The sequence below is a fragment of the Oryzias latipes genome, chromosome 22 (assembly GCF_002234675.1).
Source record: "Oryzias latipes chromosome 22, ASM223467v1".
Lineage (NCBI taxonomy): Eukaryota > Metazoa > Chordata > Actinopteri > Beloniformes > Adrianichthyidae > Oryzias > Oryzias latipes.
The window spans coordinates 9,580,551-9,600,484 of record NC_019880.2 but is presented as its reverse complement, the minus strand read 5'-3'; the positions used below and the strand labels follow the sequence as shown (position 1 = coordinate 9,600,484).

The following is a 19,934-nucleotide window of genomic DNA, read 5'->3' as shown; positions in this document are numbered from 1 at the left end:
ACATCCTCCGTGTCTTTCATGCATTGTCATGAGATATACAGATATACAAATCCAAGTATTGCTCACATCCGTGTTTATGAATGACTTATCGCGTGAATTATTTATTTTCGTGAGGATGAATAATTTTTTTTTAACGCATGTCAAATCACCGGCTCCGTAAATTTCAAAGATCCTAAGCATCATTTTTTATAATGGGAGAAACTAGCAACACAACCCTCCAACCACAGTCTTTATTTGATACAATGTGTGAAGCAGCTTTAGGGGGACATAGAGTTGAAATCAAATGTAATGACTGTACAGAAGGATTTATATTTTTGTGGAGGAAACCATGTGCAAGAATGGAAACAATACAAATACAGTTATGATGTGATATGTTATGACATGATATGATTATGTCTATTTTTTATCTAGGTTCAGTTGATGTTCTATTTATTGAATGTTTTGACCCTGAATGCGGTGGCTGAAGTGTGTTCTTCCGTCCTACCTCCAGCCCTGTTGTAGGACCAACAGGCATGTCTAAGTGTCAACATGTCTGTCTGTTTGTCTGTCTGATGCATGGTTGTATATTTTTGTTGTATGCCTATTTATTTAATAAAGATGGGTGTTTGGAAAGATACTGTAAACCTTCAAGAGCATTATTTCCCATAACTGGATGTATGTAAATAAATTGTCTTGCTCTGTATGTCGCCAGTACAAAGGTAACCTGATTTAAAATGTATTTTTTAGTTATTCTTTTTATTTTAATTAAAAAAACTGATCAATTTAAAAGAACAACACATTTCACAGCCATTTTTTTTTATTAGATAATGAATGATCTTCCCATATGTTTATTTCAGAGTGGCACAGTTTTAGAAAAACTGGCAAATGCTTTGACAGACGATGTCCTCCTTATTTTGTCCCCACTTGTCTCTTCCTGGTGTTTTGAGCAGCTTTTATGAAAGGAAAACTTCCAATCACGTTTAGTGAGAAGATAAAAACATTCAAAAGTGATGTCTGTGCAGAATGTTGAAATGAAAACAAATGTTTTAATTAAAAACGACCATTTGAATTATGTTTTTGCTTTAGATAAAAAAGTAATTTTTTCAGCACTGAAGTAAATGTCTATTTAATTTATACAGTTTAACTTCAATACAGTCAGCATGACTATGACAAAAAGATTCAACATCAACATTTTGAAGAAAGTAAATAGAAAAGAAATGGACAATAAAAACTTACTTTGAAAGATTTAAAAAGGGGAGATTTTTTCCTGGTGTTATTAAATGTCGTGCAAAATGTTTTTAGGGCAAAAGTCTTTTTATATAGTTTTCAATTGAATTTTAAGGTCCTGCAATCACCTTTCTCGTTTTCTTTTCTCCTTAATAATCTGTCAGTGCCAGATCTTGATCTCACCTGCCCAGTCACAGGTGGCGGCAGTGGCAGGCAGGACAGGATGTTGAGAGACGCACAGGCAGGGCTGGCTGTGGGCCTGCAGAGTGTGCAGCAGACGAGCGTTGTGAAAGTCGTAGAAGTAAGCGGAGCCAGTGGAGCTGCCCGAGACCAGGAGAGCTCCGTCCAGGGAAAACTCACACTGCACGGCATATCCCTCCACCTGCAACAACAAAAAGATCCAACATGTCAGCACTGAGTCTGGTTTAGAACTTGTGTAAACTGCAGCACTTGATGGATTTTTTTGAACATCAGGACTACATAGTCAAGAGCCTGGCAAAGTCATATCTACTCTCCATCAACTGTTTGCAAATTAATTTACGGTAATCAAAAGTTTGACTTATGTTGCTGTTTTGTTATGCTTGATAAACAGTTTACTTTTTTCAATGAAAAACATTTTATTTTTCCTTTAACCAAAGAGCCTAAAAGGAGGGGTCAAAGAGCCACATATGGTTCTGGAGCCTCAGGTTGCAGAACCACAACAACTTTTCCCGCAATCTGACGTGGAAACATAGTAATCTACTTGGTGTATATTTTAGATAAGGAAGAGGGTAAAAGGGTGGGATCAGTAAAACACACTGATTTCAGGATTGCTGCAGAAGCTGCAAACATCTATGCATGCGTGAATGTCGTCACACTGCAATGCATGATCTATAGATAAAATTTGTGATTGCAACCCTGATACCCTAATACCGTACCTACTGACCTTATGTCCTTCGAATCGCCGCCTCTTGTTCATTCTGTATGGCCTTTGGGTGGAGAAAAGTGCCATGTAGTTCCCATTGGTCTGGGCAACAAATGTGTCTTCCAGCGGGTGGAGAGCCAAGCTTGGGCAAGTGTAACGCTCCTGGTGGCCAAATAAGTGAAGCGTAAAAAACCAAAAGGGACGTTAAATATGCTCTTAACCTTTTCAAATTGCTTTGACCAATGAGTCAACTGGTCTTTTTTCAAATAAACATACATGGTTTTATTCCTACACACCTCTTATTTTGATTATTTTCATGCCTAACAAATCCTAAAATCACATTTTTAACACGTTTTGTAACCAAACTTTGCTCTATTTTTGGAGATTTGCACAATTAAAATAGAAGATTAACTCAGAATATGAGTACAGTTTCGTAGTTGACCCTTTAATGTAATATGCCAGGCTGCATCACTGGGTTCTAGGTGTTGCTTTTTAGGTCAACGCACAAAGATGTCTTACATTGTAGATTTGGTTGGAGAGGACAGCTGTGGTCTGGTAGTCCCAGGCGATGAGCGTTCGATCTGCTGAGTCTCTGCTCACACAATCAGAGCTCGTAATGAAATCCTCCCCACCTCTCAGAAAGAGGATGTCCAAGGTCTGCTGGACCCCTGCTTTGTACACTTTCATCACCTAGAAGCACACAAACACACATGTGTGCAAAGTCACAACTAGCTTCCTCACTAGAATCAACTTTGGATCTATTGTAAAAGCACCCCCCCCCCCCTTAAAAAAACAACAACAAAAAACAACAACAACAACAATGTCGTTTCTAGAACATACTTTCTGCAGAGCGGCAGGAGTTCATTAGAGTTCCTCACCTCTAAGTTGTAGGTAGAACCGTTGCCATGCAGCAATCCCATCCCCACTTCCCGACATCCGTCTGTTTGACTGCTCACCCACTAGCCTATAGCCCTTCATACCCCCAAACCTAACATTACTGGTGCAACAAAAACGAGAGCAATATTGGCGCCATCCAGTTTTGAGCCAGAAACCAGCTCGGATGAGGAAAACAAAGATCTTGTCTTCTACAAGAGGATGCAGGTGTATCTCCTATGTCACAATTAAGCTCTTTTTTAATCTGAATTTTTTTCATCTGCTCCGGATTCACAAGAGTTTGAATAAAGAAATACTCAGAAATGCAATTTTGAGCTTACATTTTTTTTATATATGTCCTCCACCATCAGAAAAATACCATGATAAAAACACAAAAAAATACTAATTTTCATCGGAGAGATTCTTTAAAAGACCATCTGGACGTTTGTCCTTAAGGAATTTGAAAACATTTACACCATCTTGTTGCCTTTAAGGCTTTTTTGTGGATTCTGAGTTTTCTAATTATGTGAGGAAAATCGACAATAGCATCTGCTGATTTTCACAACTTCAAAGAAGACATTGATTAAATGACATAGCTACAGAATAAAGGCTGATAAATCAATAATTACATATATGCCTCCAACAAGCAAGTCCTTGATCTGAAAGTCATCAGCATCTTGAGACAATGCCAGAAATTAACTCAGTTTAAATATCAAGGGGTGAAATACAAATGCAGGTTTCCTACAAAGTGGAATTGAGACGCTGCTTGGTCAGATCAGGTTGAAAGAGAACAGACCAGCTGCTCTGTATAGGGGAGAGCGTTTAACCTTCAACCCTTAGCTGCCACTTAAGCTGCAGTCTAATTCACCGGAACTTTTAGCTGTTTTTCCTGTCACTGAACCTTAAATGAACATGGGAGATTTGACCCTTGTTTCAGCCCCTAAAGTCCACCTGACTACAGGTCAACGGTTGGATGGCTGCACTTGTAGGGGAGCTGGGTGATTTCGGTCCTGTCTAGCTTTAACTACAGAGAGACAGCCTGACAGACAGCCAGGACATCACATCTTCAAAAAGCTGAGGACAGCTTCATTGGAAACTTATATCAATGCTGACTGGCAGAAGTATCAATGGAGTATTGAATCTAAAAATAAAAAAAGACCTGCCAGAGGAAGACACGGCTTGCCAAAGAGGAGAATTTGAATTCGGATTCAGGGGAAATGAACAGGATTATCATATAAAGCAGTCCATTACGCTTAATAACAATATTAGGCTGCAGCTTCACAGGAACCATTTATACAGCAAGAATGACGTTTGCTTTAAACACCCTGTGACATAACCTGCCCTGTTTGTGCAGTAAAACACGGATGGTTGAGTAAAATGAAATCTTGATTGCTTAGTGTGTGACTGGAGTGTGTGGCACGGAAGACATTTGGGTAAAGCTCTCACATGCATTAGAGCTACAGAGCAGAGACCTTGCAAACACACATCTGCTGTTGAGAAGAAGGGAAACAAATTTGACCTTGCAGCTACGAGAGTCCCATGCTTTGACTGCAGAACTGTAACCTCCACACAGGACAACGCTTGGGTTGCTGGGGTGCAGAGCAACGCACATCACCTTGAACTCGTTGTTCAACTTCACTGTCTGTTGACCTGCAAACATGAAGCAGAAAAAGAGCAGCAGAAAAAACTAAATGCAATTCCTCTTAGACTCTTTTCTTTGTGCAGCTATATGGTAGATGTGGTGCAGAGTGAAGAACAGCTGTGGAAAAAGGAAAATAAATCCATTCACATCCAAGAACTGTCACAAATCTTTATGGTCAGAGTCAAAGCAAAATAATGAACTTACAAATCAGTCAAATCATTATTTGTTTAACATATGGGCAAAAAGATAAAAAACAAATGAACTTGGGTAAGCAGTTATCGCTGCCCTTTAACGAGGTAACAGTTACAAGGTTTTTTAGTGCTGCAAAGATAAAAAGAGAAAATTGAAGTGCCTCACCACCACATCTCATCTGCTTCTCCTTATATAATCTAAAACGCTTATATAAACTCTTCCTTTTTAAAAAAAATCTTTTTGGGGCTTTTAACTCAACTGACACATTTGCTTAATATCATGGCTATGATTTCTTGCTCTATCTTTAATAAAGCATCTTTCATATTCCCTAGTGTTCAGGATTTTAATCAGTATTTCCTATTAACTATAAACAAATCTTTAAAAAAAACTAGAAAAGTTGCATTACCTGCGATAATTCTAGTGTGAATGCTTTCTACTGAATGTGGTCACTGAGGATGCTTTGGCAATTTAAGAAATTGCTGAAAGAACTTGCTGAAAATGCTAAAAGATTTTGCATAACTCTCAGAATGATTTGGTCAACTCCAAATTATCCTAAAAACCCTCCGCAGATGCCAAATTAGACACACACAAAAAAAGCAAACGCGTTGCAAAAATATTAGCTTAACTTTAAATTAACCAAAGCAGTAATCGATGAAAATCATGTTTTCAAAATGTTCTTGTGAAATTTTTCTCATGATGGAGAACATATATAAAGAGAGATAAACATTTGTTTCTGAGTATTTCTTTATTTAAATCGTTGTGCATGGGGGGTAGAAAAAAACATCTGGCTTGAAAAGCTTGTAGTTGTGACATAAAATCTACAATCGGCAGGCCACAAGCTCTCTGCTCTGCTCCATTCTGATGCATCCACTTGTTGACAACCAGATCCATGTAGGTCTTTATTTTCTTCGTCCGGGTTGGCAAACTGTACGGCTTGATAGCTCTCATATTGCTCACCTTTTTTTTGTACCGATAATGTTAGGTTGGGGGTTGTACGGGGCTGTAAACTAATGGGAGAACGTGTAACCAGGTGGATGATGGGAAATGGACGGACTTACTCAGTTCTGCCAGCAACTCAGAGGCCAACTTCTAATGAGCTACTGGCACTCTGCAGTATAGAAGCATTTGTGTAGCATAATTAAAAATAAAAGTCAAAACCTGAAATGCTTTTTCATTTTCAAAATGAAGCTGCATTTGTTGACTCAAAAATTAAATGAAAAAGCAATTCGCCAAAAAGTCCAGAGAAGCTGTGTACAATCATTAGGAATGCACAGCCATCACAAAGCGCTCTCCTCTGCCGCTAAAACAAGGCTACAAGCCTGAACGCACTGCTCCTAGACATGTCTGTGTCTCTTAGCAGCCGGACACACGGAGATAGCACTGACGTCATCGCCCCGCCTCCTCTCTGGAAATGCTAAGTGGAATTGAATTATGTGACACTATTCGCAAGGTGGATGTGAAAATGAAAATGCAATCCCCTCTTTGCATTTTCGTTTTAACTATGACACAGAATAAGCGGTTCTTAAGTAGTAAATGAAAAAGCGTTTTGAAGTACTGATTTTTAATTTTAATTTTGAGTCAAAAAATGCAGCTTCATTTTGAAAATGAAAAAGTATTTCTGGTATTGACTTTTATTTTTAATTATGCTACACAAATGCTTCCATACTGCAGAAACTATGTCCTAGAAAACAACACCACTGGGAAAATAGAATAAAAGATAATCGAAGTGGGACTTTAAACATAGACTGTACAGACTAAACCCTTTTTCTGGGAAAAAAATGGTTTATTTTCAGACAATGGAGTTTGTAACTGAACAAACAAAGAAAATACCATTTGCACATATTTAAGATAAAAAAAAGGCACGGTTTAGATGACTATTCATTGTTCTATGATTAAAAGTATTCCAGTGCAAACCATGAACTCATATTGACGCTCAAAGCTTAGTTGACAATAAAATCAGAGCAGTAAATAATATTGGGTCTTTTACAACCCTGCTTTTATTTTGTCGGGTACATCTGCAGAGTAACAGCAGTATGTTGTAAAACTTTAATAAGTCCCTGCCTTCTTCTATGTGCTCAAAACTGTAAACGCTGCAAAATGGCGCATAAATAACTATTGCAATGAGTCCCCTTTATTCTGAGCTGTTGCTCACATTAAATCCTAGGAATCTACCATTTTCATTAGAGGACGATAAAGCTTTTACTCCCTCCTCTCCATGAGTCTCCTCAGACTATAAATTAAAGTCAACATTTGTCGTTTCTGCTCAGTGACAAATTAGATTTCGACTGATTAGATATCCCGACTTCTTTAGCTATGGAGACTAAACACAATATAAATAAAAACCACATTACCTCAGAGAAACAAATTATCCTGAAGCCTTTCTTGCATTTGTTAATCTGCAGCATAAAAAGGAGCCTCTATTACACGTTTGTGCACTCAGCAATATGTGTAATCACACCGTGCTGTTGCCTGTAGTGATAAACATAGTGGTTAGTAAACAGACAATAAATCTGGTGGTAAGAGGGCCAACAGCTAAAGAAAACTACCCATGGCCATCAAGGTGGAGTTTATTCACTAGCTAAAGTTTTTATACCAACCTATACTTGGCAAATTAAAGTTTTTCTTTTATTAAATCTCACTATTTTATTGACTGGACATATTTGATTCGCTTAAAGTGAACCAGAGTTTGTTTTCCTCCAGTAATTCAGAACAAATTTTCAGTCTGAGTACACCCAGGCGCAGCCTGTTTCGGGACCAGGAACTGCTCTCGGACTCATCTTTCAAGGTGGTCTCAGTTCGTTTCCAATCGGAGAGCAAACTTCGGTTCGCTCTGAGATTCCTCGGTCTGAATACAATTCGTCCTCGCGAGCGGAACAACTGGTCCAAAACGCCCTCCCTAGCTGGTGGTTACGTGATCTAAACACGGTCAGAATGTAGCAACTCCTTTCTTTTATTTTAACACAGCGGAAAACACGTTTTACATGCTTTTCTGTCTTGTTGTGCGAGACTGTGACCTCATCCTAAAAGTTACCTAGTAGTTCCTTAACAGAATTTTCTTAAAACAATGCCATAACACCACAGCAATGAGACACAGCAACTCACTGAAATGTGGCCTAATGAATGCAGGCTCATCAAAACCACTTTCAACAGTCTGAATACAGACCAAACGCAAGGTTCAAAGCTCAATCCGGACAAAATAAAGAGAACTGGGTCTGGAACAAACGGTTTTTCCAGTCTGACTACACCCTTACTCTGATCATCTTTTGAGCTTTTGAGTTATTTTGGAAGGGTTTCCAGTGGTCTCTTAATTATGGTTTTGCCTTCGGTCATTGGACGACCCGCTCAACCACCTGAGCCACTGTCGCCCCATAGATGGCGAGCAATATTGGAGCTATCCATGCTTACAGTTTAAACCAGTTCCGACTAAAAAGATATTTGTATAACTAAGACTCAGAAATACAAATATAACCTTACATTTTCTTTATTTATATATGTCCTCCATCATCAGATAAACGCCCCAAGAACATGTTAAAAACACAAAAATTGCAATTTTCATCAGAGTGGATGTTAAGATATTTAATCAACTCACCAGATGAAACCTGGAAAGATGTTTTAGAGTTTAAGGGGAGAAAAATGGTGTGTTAAAAAAATGTTTTACACTGGAGCTGTATCAAAATCAATTTAAAAATGTCACACCTCGATAGGGAACAAGAACACCGAGGGGCTTTCATTTAATTAGGCATGAAAGGGTGAGACCAAAAATTTGTATTTTATTTCCCAGAAAACATAAACTATAAGGCAGCAACTCAAAAGCGGTGCGGCGTGGAAATCCTCGGGGGGCACGATGGCTCCTCATTAATTTCTTGAACAAACACAAAAGACCCTGTATAACAAAAATCTGAACCTGTTAGTCCATGACGAAAATGCACTACATTACACAGCTTTTGAGGGATTTTCCTTGTGGGCATTTTTCAGAAAGGCAGAGACGTGACTCATAGACCCAAACTTAAATTGGCCTTCCCCTTGGAGGAGGGCTAACTCACTTCCAGAATTGACTTTCCGAAAATTTAACAGACTATTTCATCAGGCTTGCACTTCCAGCCTAATTGGCTTACCCAACGGCAAAGATCTGTCAGAGAGATTTAAAACTCATGTTTGGCAAGACAATAAAAAGTCAACATTCCCATCATAATAAACTGGGGCTCCTCATGTTTTAATTAAGCTAGAATAATTAGCTGTCTTGAAAGGGCAGATAAGAGAGGACTGCAGTCATCTGGCCCTCCCTCATGGCATCTTAACAATGGCGCTTTGAAAGGACAGTGATTATGCACAAACACCATAAACAGTGGATGTCTACAGAGTAGATTACATAAACTTTGACTACGATAGCAAGAAAAGCTTCTGGTTGAAACAGTCTTGACTTTATTTACTTTAGATTTCATTGGTTTATTGGTCGTTATAGCGAAAGATTTCGAATTTAAAGTCTCAGGAAAAGTGAAGTGAGTGAAGCTAGTGTCAGTTTTTATGTGCTTCCTTTCCTTTTTCATATTTTTTAATCTAGTAGGAAAAGGAGAATCTTTCAGTGCCACAAAAATATAGAGTATAAGCCTTCATTAAAAGCTGAATATTCATGACATATGAGATTTAAAAGGGGAAGTTCGTTCTGATATTAGAAACCGCATGGGTTTGAGTGTTTTTTCTCCAGGAATTTGAACTGGTGTGTCACAAAATTCCATAAATCCTTCATGAACACTATCCCAGTTAAGCTTTCAAACTGAATTCATACGTCCAACCTCCATATTTTAATATTTCTCAGTAGAAAAATATAACGTATTGATCTGTTTGTTTTATTTTGAAGCAACTGCTAGAGTACGGAGTTTAAACTGAGAGTGATTTCATCTTTGCTGTATCATGCTCTGCAGTGACAGAAGTTGTGCAGAAGCTGAGCTGAATATTCAGCTCTCACTTTAGGATTACAGTAGAACTGAGTTTTTTCTTTCTTGATATGCATGCAAATCTCTCTTCTGGGAAACAATATGGTTACATTTCAAGAGTAAACAAAGACAATTGAACAGAATGCCAGACATTTAAAGAGGGGGATTACTTCCCAAAGACTTGTCGGAAGTATGACATTAGTTTTCATGCCAGTTAGATCTCGCTTGCTTGCTTGTTTAGAAATGAGGATCAAATAAAAATTAGTTTGTTTATGGTCCCAGCGTGTGACGTTCCAGGATAAGGTCATGGTGGCTCCTCCTGTGGTGATGTATCCACTATTGATTTCCTTCCTGGGGCTGCCTGTGTGTTTAATGGGCTGGCCAAGCTATTATCCGCAGGCTTTATTGACCCAATTGACAGACGTGCTGAGAGGGGAAGTGCAAACAGCTGCTAGTTGTGGTTGCCATGCGCTGACCCAAAAATGTAGAAACCAGGAAGGCCTTTAAATCTTTAACAAATTTTCTGTTCTTTCCATCCTTTTGTTCCAACTCTTATTTTGTAAGAAATCAACAAACATTAAGAGAAGTTTTTTTTTTTTTTTAAATCATCTCTGGTAACTTCTGTCTTTTCAACATTTGAACCATCAGGGTCTTCTATGTTCAAATTACTCAAGTTTTTGGTGAAGTCCATATTTATACAGCACTCTGACAAAAAATACAAAATAAATTAGCCAGATTTTGTACATATCATAACAAAAAATAACCAGAGAAAAACACTAGCAAACTAGCCTAATAACTGACGGCAAGACCAGGATGTAGATACTTCAGCAACTGCAGAACATCCTAATGCTATGATCACACCATTCATGTGACACGTGTTTTTGAATGCTCTATTCTTGAACGTGATGTTCACACTGGACAAGCAGGGAGGGACTTCTTCTTTTTCTACTGTTTACAAGCGCATGTCTGCCACATACAGCTGAAAGAGGCTTGGTGCAAAATCTCAAAGCGGTGCAAATCCCACAGCTGTATTCCTATATATATATATATATATATAAATAAGAGAAACCACCCTTCTGCAGGTGGTTTCTCCTCCAAGCTTGGGTCCTCTACCAGAGGCCTGGGAGCTTGAGGGTCCTGCGCAGTATCTTAGTTGTTCCTAGCACTGCGCTTTTCTGGACTGAGAGGTCTGTGGTCTTTCCAGGGATCTGTTGTAGCCACTCCGCCATTTTCCAGGCTTTCTTCAGTTCTTCTCTGAGTCCCTGGTATTTCTCCAGTTTCTCATGTTCCTTCTTCCTGATGTTCCCATCACTTGGCACTGCCACATCCACCACAACGGCTTTCCTCTGTTCTTTCTCCACCACTAATGAAAATAATAATAATAATACTAACAATAGATACTTTATTTATCCCACAATGGAGAAATTCTTCTCCACATTTTGACCCATCCCCTGGGGGGAGCAGTGAGCTGCAGACTAGCCGCGCTGGGGGGGCAACAGCTGGCTTTCGGTTGTTGGACAACCTGCTCTTGGTTTGCCATTACCATCCTATCAGTCTGGATCTGGAAGTCCCACAGGTTTTTTGCCCTCTCATTCTCTACTACCTTCTGAGGTGTTTCCCATTTTGACCTTGGGGTTTCCAGTCCATACTCTGCACACATGTTCCTGTATGTTATTCCAGCCACTTGATTGTGGCGTTCCATTACGTCACTACTAAATATTAGTCCTGGATTGGTCAAAGTTCGACCTGGTTTAACTTACAACACATGGTCCATGGCCGCACATTTTGTTCGTAGAGCCCAAAAACGTTCTTAAAAATATACGTACCTCTGCGTGAACGTGACAGTTTTGAACGCTGTAGCCCAAAACTCACATTTATGTGTGTTAATGGACTTTTCTTTGAAAATGGTTGCTGGAACACGCGTTGCAGAAGGCTGTGCGAACGTAGCTTAAGACTTAAAAATAGATAACAGATACATAAATCTGGGTATCATCAACATCTTCTGCCGTAAAGTTTGACAAACATAATCCAAACTGATTAAGATAAAAAATGCAAGAAAGATCTGGAATTTTTCTGACATTATGACTTTGACGCACCATCATCCATTTTCTCCTTTTGTTATTATATATATAAATGAAAACTTTAGTATGGAATCCAATTTTTTTCTTTTTAAATCTGTACATGTAAACGCAATAAGAATATGTTTTTCTAATAATAAACCACTCTGACAATAGACTCAACCTTTTGCCGTCATTTTGCTCAGTTATCTGTCATGCTAAAAGTGTAAACATTAATGACAACAACTTAATCAACTAAAAACAAATAAACCAAAAATACAAAAACATTTATTGGAATTTTTTGGATTATTTCTTTAAAGCCTGAAGGTCACAATAGGGGATTGAACGAGCAAAATTTGGCTCTGGAGCTTCAGTTTGCAGACTTTTTGCACCTTTTTATATAGTTTCAGGGTTTTTTTCTATTGAGAAGAAAAAAATGGATTTAACCTACATACTTGTCTGTGGCAATAAGCCAAAACACTTGAATTTAATCTAATTATTGAATGAGTCGTTGGCTATTCCTAAACCTGTCACAGGGTCTGAACCATCAACCTCTCTTAATGAATGAATCTGTTGTTAATTTACTATTTTAGCAGCATTTATTTTACTGCACTTTGGTGGATCTAAAGAAAGGGACTCTTGATATATTCTCCTAAAAGGAGTTGTGGCTAGAGATGTAAACAAAAGACGGTCACTGGGATCAGTTTTTCAGGGGGAAAATAACATTTTCTCTGGATATAATGAAACTTAAATCAGCAGCAGTTAGTTTGAAAAGGGTCAGCGCAAATATGGGAAAACATGCAGAAACGCTGCTGTTGTATTTTTTGATTAATGGCCCTAATGTGCAGCACGGCATGGGTTTGAAAATGGCTGCTACCTACCAGTCTCTACGTCTGTGATCGCTGCCGTGTTGTCAAATGAAGCAGTGAGGAGTTGTTGCCCGCAGGGTGTCCAACAAGCATCACGCACGGCTCCCGAGTGGCAGGTGTAAACCCTGAGGCATCTCCCGCTCGCCGCTCCATCCCACACCTGTCAGATATGGACACAAACCAAACTCTCAGACACATCCTGACCTCAATAAAGAGGGTTTTTTTCTGCACGACATGTATCTGGAACAGCTCTAAAAAGAAAAAAGAGAAAAGATGGGAGTGTAGAGCAAAACACAACAAAAGCATGATGCAAGAAGACTAACGTTTCCAAACATGTAGTTTTGGACGTTAGTGTCATTTCCACAAACGGCTTTTTGGAAATCTGTTTAAGAATTCCTGTTCCCTCGGAAAACTTTTTCTCTGTCGCGGGAGCTTTTGGGTCTAATCTGTCATCTTTGCTTTCCCAGAGCTCACAAAGACATCATCTAAACCACTCACACATAACTCTGCTTTAATGAAACCAAATGGAATTACTCAGCAGAGTGCATGGATGGGAAGGGAAATTGGAAATGAAAGAAGAGCCATTACAGTGGTACAAATCAGGTTTGTTTAAAATCAAAAGCAGCCTTTTCTAATTTATCACAGTAATTTCCCTTGAATGTGCATATAAATCAGCACGGAGGGAAGTGTAATGGCTCTAATTGCTTTGTGTTGTCGGAGGCTTTTTTTTCCCTGATAAGTGATGTATCAGAGGGGAGAAGCACCCGGCTGTCTTCTGTGTGTTGTGACAGTCAGCCCATCTATTGGAACACCTTGCATTAAAATAAATCAGAGCGAATGGAAAGTCTGGTAATGAAGGAGGTGCCAGCCAGGCTGTTAGGTTTGGGGATTTTTTTCGCTTCTGTCTTCCGTTATTAAACTGGACTTCAAAAAAAGATCACTTGGCAAGAAAGCGGGGCAAAAATGCTGTTGCCTTGGTGAGGTATCACACTAATGATGAAGTCTTTTTTATTTTTTTGTCTTTTTACATGCTCTCCCAGCATCACAAGGGCCACAGAGGAACTTTGAAGATCTGTGAAGCTCTGCGCTTCATTATTAAACGTGGATCCAAAAAAGAAAGAAAAAAAAATGCAGGGAAGTGCTGTGCCACGGGAAATGGAGAAGAAAGATGGACAGGGATGAGTGACATATTAATCCAGCAGGCACGGGTTCAACAACCAGAACGCCAAAGATGCCTCCAGGGTGAGGAAAAGGTAATTGACACAGAAATAGACAACCACAATAATAATTGCAGCGTAGAAAGAAGATAAATTGGTGTATCTCTTACAAATGCTGCTTGTTGTGCACTAGTAAGTGATCTTTGTCTAAGGGAAATACTGCCATCTCTAGGCAACAGGTAAATGTGAGACGTAAAAGTACCTGATGATGACATTTTGCCTCAAAAAGCTGCAACAAGTCAGACAACAAGCCACAATGCTTACATCGGTAATACTGTTACTAAAAAGATGCTAAATAGAACCCCCCAGATGCAAACACCTTTACAGTTTTCCAAATCACCAAAAGCTGTGCATCCCTGAGAGAGGGCCTTTTTTCACTCAAGTCCCCTTTCATTTCACCAGCCGCTTAATTGACACGCACAGCGAGTCTTTGCAAATGACTCATTGGGGGTAATGTGCTTCACAAATGACTCTTGATAATTAAAACTGAATTGCTGTTGCGGTTTATCAACTTAAAGCTGCTGCTTTACACCTGCTATAGCCATGGCAACAGGAGATGAGAACAGGCTGCAATGATAACATTAGACTGACCTGACGGAGGTCAAGGCGTCTGCGGCGTGAAGGATATCAACGAGGGAACGGAGAGGGAGTGTTTTTAGATTTTGTTCAGCCTAACAAGAATTTGAAAGGAAAAAAAAACACACACTGGGAACAGTGGTCAAACTTATTACAAGGTGGCAATGCCTGAAAAAGGTAACATTTTTGGAATAATCTGTTTTTCTTACTGTGGTAAATTTAATTCTCCAGAAAACCAAAGTCTGGAGAATTAATTTGACCACAGGAATAAAACCAAATGATTGTTTTCATTCCCCTCCTCTGCCTCTGCCAGCCCGGTCGGAGGTGCACGTGCAAATTCATTCAAAAAGAATTCACTTTTTTTTAAAAGGGAGCTTTTCTGTTGCTTTTATCTCCATAGCAACTATTTTATGTTTTGGTCACCTGGGGGTGACAAACAGATCTTTGTAAATTTTTAGAAGTATCTGCATAAGTAATCTTTTCAATTTCCTTGGCAACGGACGTTTTTTATTAACCACGCCCATATCCCTAACATGTTTGTGTCGTATGACATATCATTTCGTTCAGCTTGAGCCATGTGTCCCTTGTGCCATTTTATGGGGGGCCAGATGACCCCACTCCCAACATTATTGGGGTCATCAGAATCTAGAACGTCTTACTCCAAAAAATTTTTCCCAAGTTTTCCAATGATGGAGTTTAAATTTGTTTAAGATACTAAAGGGGAATTTTTTTGGAAAAGATTTTGACGGTTTCTCACTCTGGGAAATTATCATTATTTTTGTCGTTCACTGTCCCAAAAATTAACTTTAGTTGGGTACTAGGGGCTTGTACATGTTTTGGTGAGTTTCTATGAGGCAGGAGTGACATTTTTGCTCAAAGGCACAGTAAGTAAAAAGGATTGCAAATACAATCTGGTCCTTGCAGTCCAGGGCTGCTGTGGGGCTTAAAAAAACCTGAAACTGAGAATGAAAAAAAAAATCAGTAGGAGGAAAAGAAAGCTTATGTTTCCAAATAATTGGCCTAATTTTCTCACTAAGTTACATATACCAATAAAAATGTTCGGCGTACAACCTTAGTTACCATGGCGGACATTCTTCTGCACTTTGCAGCAGGAACCGACTACTGTTAGTGCGGAGGAAACAGGTGTTGCACAGCGTTGCCACGGTTACATTTCTGGTAAAACCTTCCAATTAAACACAACCTTGGTGAGAGAAAAACTACAGGTAATACATACTCACCCACATACTAGTAATGCTAAAAAGGATGCAGCTATAAACCCTGTCACCATGAATGCTTCTCCAAAAAAAAAAGAAAAAAACAGGAAAATTGTGACTATTAGAGAAATATGCAAAAACCTTTGCTATTACCGTCTTTACAGGATTGTTTTACATAAAAAACGATCAATTCAATTTTGAATTAAGAAAGAAAAAGCAGCAAAAACAACAAACAACAAGTTATATTCATCCAGTTGCTAGTTAACAGCTCAAACTGTGCAAAAGGAACACACAATCCCCCTGCTCAAGGGTTACCATCCCAGAGTTTTCAGATAATCCTTGCATACTAATAACAACATCTTCACCTCCATCCTTTGTCCCAAGTCTCCACCATCTGCTCCAAGCAGCCCTCTCCAGGTGCCAGGCGAGGTGGATGCCACCCCAACACGCTGGTATGATTATGCAAATGAACACATTCATATTTAAATCATTAATTAGCCATGGTCCTCAAAGGATGCTGGTAAGAAAGCAGAAGTGCACACTGATGGAGAAATGTTTGTGCACTGGCAGGAAGCAAGATTGCTTGACCTTTTATGTCTGGGGGACCGGGGACTTGTTTCGAGGTGTGAAAGGAAAACACGAGCAGGGAAAGAAGTGGGGAAAAAAAGCAAGACAGATTTTTTTTTCCTCCTGTGAGTGCTGACACACGTTTGCCCTAAATGACAGATTTGATTCTAAAGAAAGGGATGGTAGTGTATAAGTAAATTGAGGCGGCGGTGCTGGTATTAGGTTTTGGTCTGTGACACAGTGCCAATTACACTGAGAGCCCATTAATTGCGACAATTACACTAAATGTCAGTTAAGGTCGTGATTATACATTCAGACCCACTTATTGCACTTTACACCTGCCCAAAACTGCTCTGATGAGAATTTGTCCAACAAAAATGACTCATGAAGAGTCTGTAAATGCTTTGATAAAAAAATTACAGCAGGTTAAAAAAAAGCCTATTTTTACTAATTAGATTAAAAGGTTGACTTTAGCAGAGCTTCAGCAGCTGAACTGAGGTTTTTTTTATGTAACTGGTTACTATTATTTGTGCAAAGAAGGAGTTTTCTGTGCTTATAATTACCTTAAAGGTCTTGTCCATGGAGGCAGATAGTAAGAGGTGACTAAATTGGGGCACAGGAGACCACTGCACTGTGTTGACTGGACCCTTGTGGCCTCCAAGACTCATCAAAAGCCTTCTGGGTATCTTTGCAGCTCTGGGCTTCTGACCAAGATAAGGTGCCAGTTTCGATGGCACATTAGAGAGAATGGGAGCCTCTCTGCTCTGACTCCCGTGATCAGGCTCCGATGGGTCGTCTTTCTGTTCTGTTTCTACTGAAGTGGAAAGTCTCCGTCTTTTAGAAATGTACGGTCTCACATCAGAAGGGACATTTTGTAGCCTTTTTGTTGAATTTGACACCAGACTAAAGCTTTTCTGAATGCAGGGAGGGGTCTGTACAGACGGGATATTCCAATGAGTCATACTTGGAGAAGTACAGTCCATTACAACTTTTTCTTGACGTCTACTGAAACTCCTCCAGTCGCTTTGACTCAGGGATTGCGATTGAGGATGGTAGTTGGACAGTGTGTCTCCATGGTATCCAGAAACCATCTGGTCCATAGCTGAAGTTGGGGGATCGGGTAACATTGGGGCGTTTGGGCTTTGATTTTGCTCAAAAGGTGCAGTTTGGGCCGGGCTTAATCTCTTTTCCTGCTGATCTGACGAGTCGTCCTCGGAGTCTGAATTATCGTATGCAACCAGAGAAGACATCTTCAGAAGGCTCTGAAAACATCAGAACAGAAAGCTGTTAGTCGCTTGTTTAAGGTCCAGTAGGGACATCTAGTGGCTTCTTTGATTTTCTATACTTACAGATCAAACAGGGAAAAAAAAAAAAACATCTGACATTTTCAGAAGAAATGTCTAAATGTTATTGAGAAAGTCCAACTAATGACTTTTTTTTTTCTTAATCAAGAGAAAAAATAGTGAAAAACCAGCAAAGGCCATTAAGGACTTGTTGGTCCTATACCGCTTTATATTACTTTATATATTTAATTTTCAGTTTGGTTTAGTTATATTAAAGCCTATTATGAAAACAACAACGGGTATATCAATACCTTCACTGATAACAATTATCATTTATTCAGTCATGCAACCCTTTTCAGTTAAGGGGGAAAAAAGTTTTTTTTTGACAGAACTTTAGAAAAACAATATATATAATATTTATTTTCATAATATATAGTAATTAACACAAATATATTATTATATATATTTAAACAATGATCTGACAGAGATGCATTTTGAATTACTTAAAAACCAAACATTAAAATATATAGTTTATTACAGCTCTCCCATTACATATTTAAGATTCAAATAAATAAAATGGCATAAAAATATAAGCATTAAAAGGAATTGATGAGGTGGACATATGCTTGCATGGGTGGGTGTGTAGATAGAAACAGAAGTTCCTAAACTTTCTATCAAAAGCTGCTCATATCAAGTTGCATCAATGGCAATAAAATAGAAACAGGGCATTTATTCTAAAATATGGCTATAATGAAACAAAAATTAAACAATTTTATTTGTAGGTGCCTTTAATGCCACTTAAGGTCACCTTACAAGTCTATTTAAAAGACACAAATACAAAGAAAGTTATAAATTCCAATGTCTTAAAGTACCGTATGATTTTGTGTATATTTGATCATATGCAATCTAAATCCCAAAATGTTTCTTTTTATAAGATATATATAAAACAGTGTTGTCTTGATATTATTCACTAAAAGCATAATCATTGAGAGTAGTCCCATTTACTGTTTAACAGTTGGACAAGTTTAAATTCAAAAATGTCAAGTAAGCAAACTGAATCCATGGTAATGCATCAAATATGACTTTTAAAAAATGATCAATTTAGTAGAAAAAGCAAGGGAATGTTGGTTTTGCTGACTATTTCTTTGTTGTACTTCCTTCCTAAGACAATACTTTGGGGAAAATCTATTTTTTGGTTTTAAATGTAATAAGAAACATGGGTTTGTAGAGCTGCTGACTGTGTGTTGCACCCATCCAATGTGTGTAACTTCGTCCTGAAATGTCTTCTACACAAATGTTGACAATATAAAACATAGCAGTATTGTGGTGTCTCAATATCAAAAGACTAGGTATAAGCCAACCTCAGTAGTAAACAGTAGTCATGTGATATATTCTCCAGCTTTTTACAACCAAAATACAACAAAAACAGAAACAGTTAGTAAGATTTTGTTTTATTACTATTAGCAAAGTCAAATGCTGAATACTATTATGCGAGAAAATAAAATGTTTTGTTTAGTTGTATATGATATATATTGTTAGGCAGTCCTGATGAAAGGTATTATCTTGCTGAACAGAGGGGCTGCAGAACGCACCAGAAAAAAACAGAAAACCAGCCTGTGGAAGAGACGGGGATGGAATTTTAATGCAAGATTACTAACAATTGGACTGGAAGACCATTGAGAGCTTTACTGGAAGATTACAACTGCTATACCTAAAGGAGGAATAGATAAGAGACCAGTCAAACAAGTTAAGGCATAAACATGAACACCCAACAACTTTGGGTCATCTGTCTCTGACCTGGGGACTCACTAGGAGGGTAGTTGCATGACCAGTTGCATGGCCGGGTGTTTCTTAATGTGTTGGGTGACCAGGGACCACCCTGTTCTGTATATAAACCCCTGTGTTTAGAACCTTGGTGTGGTGGTTGGTGCACTCATGCTGTCACCACCCAGAGCTCAGTGTAACATTGATCCAAACCTTCAGGGATCATTTTTGACCTTTTTTATATTTTTGCTCCTTGCCCTAACTCGGGTAGGTGCCCAGGAGACAGCCTCAACAAATGTTATTAAACGTTATAGTACTTACAGATGCAGGTGTCACTGCCAAACTGACAGTTTCTTTTGAGTCGACAGTGAGTGAGCCAGGAGGATGTAGCAAGAAGATTAGCTCGCTCGAGTCTCTCTGGAAGATATATAAAAACGACTTGAGGAGAAGATACATAAGCTACACAGTAAATATGTCTTTCATTGTTGCAGCAACACTTAAGGAAGACGTACACAAGCTACACATTTGTGAGTATTGTTGATTCCATCGCAAATTCAAAGATCTCGCACAAAAACCTAACAGTACCAATAACACTTCAGAGTAAAGGTTTCTCTTAAATTTGGTCGTTTTGATGCT

The 19,934-nt window shown here is 38.7% G+C and overlaps 1 protein-coding gene across 2 annotated transcripts; it reads right to left on the bottom strand.

Annotated features, from left to right (window-relative positions):
• Positions 1–511: 511 nt before the first annotated feature.
• On the bottom strand, positions 512–19,925 carry wdr25 (WD repeat domain 25). 2 transcript variants are annotated; one of them, XM_020713889.2, is made up of 8 exons: positions 19,811–19,925; positions 19,620–19,715; positions 16,815–17,513; positions 12,690–12,837; positions 4,503–4,633; positions 2,630–2,800; positions 2,132–2,272; positions 513–1,588 (listed from the first exon to the last, which is right to left on the bottom strand). In XM_020713889.2, exons 3-8 carry the CDS (start codon positions 17,499–17,501, stop codon positions 1,367–1,369), a joined length of 1,500 nt encoding a protein of 499 aa, XP_020569548.1. In that variant the 5' UTR covers positions 17,502–17,513; positions 19,620–19,715; positions 19,811–19,925; the 3' UTR covers positions 513–1,366. The 2 variants fall into 2 exon arrangements, with proteins under 2 accessions (XP_020569547.1, XP_020569548.1); XM_020713888.2 differs by having other exon boundaries at positions 512–1,588; positions 19,620–19,912.
• Between the last annotated feature and the right edge of the window lie 9 nt (positions 19,926–19,934).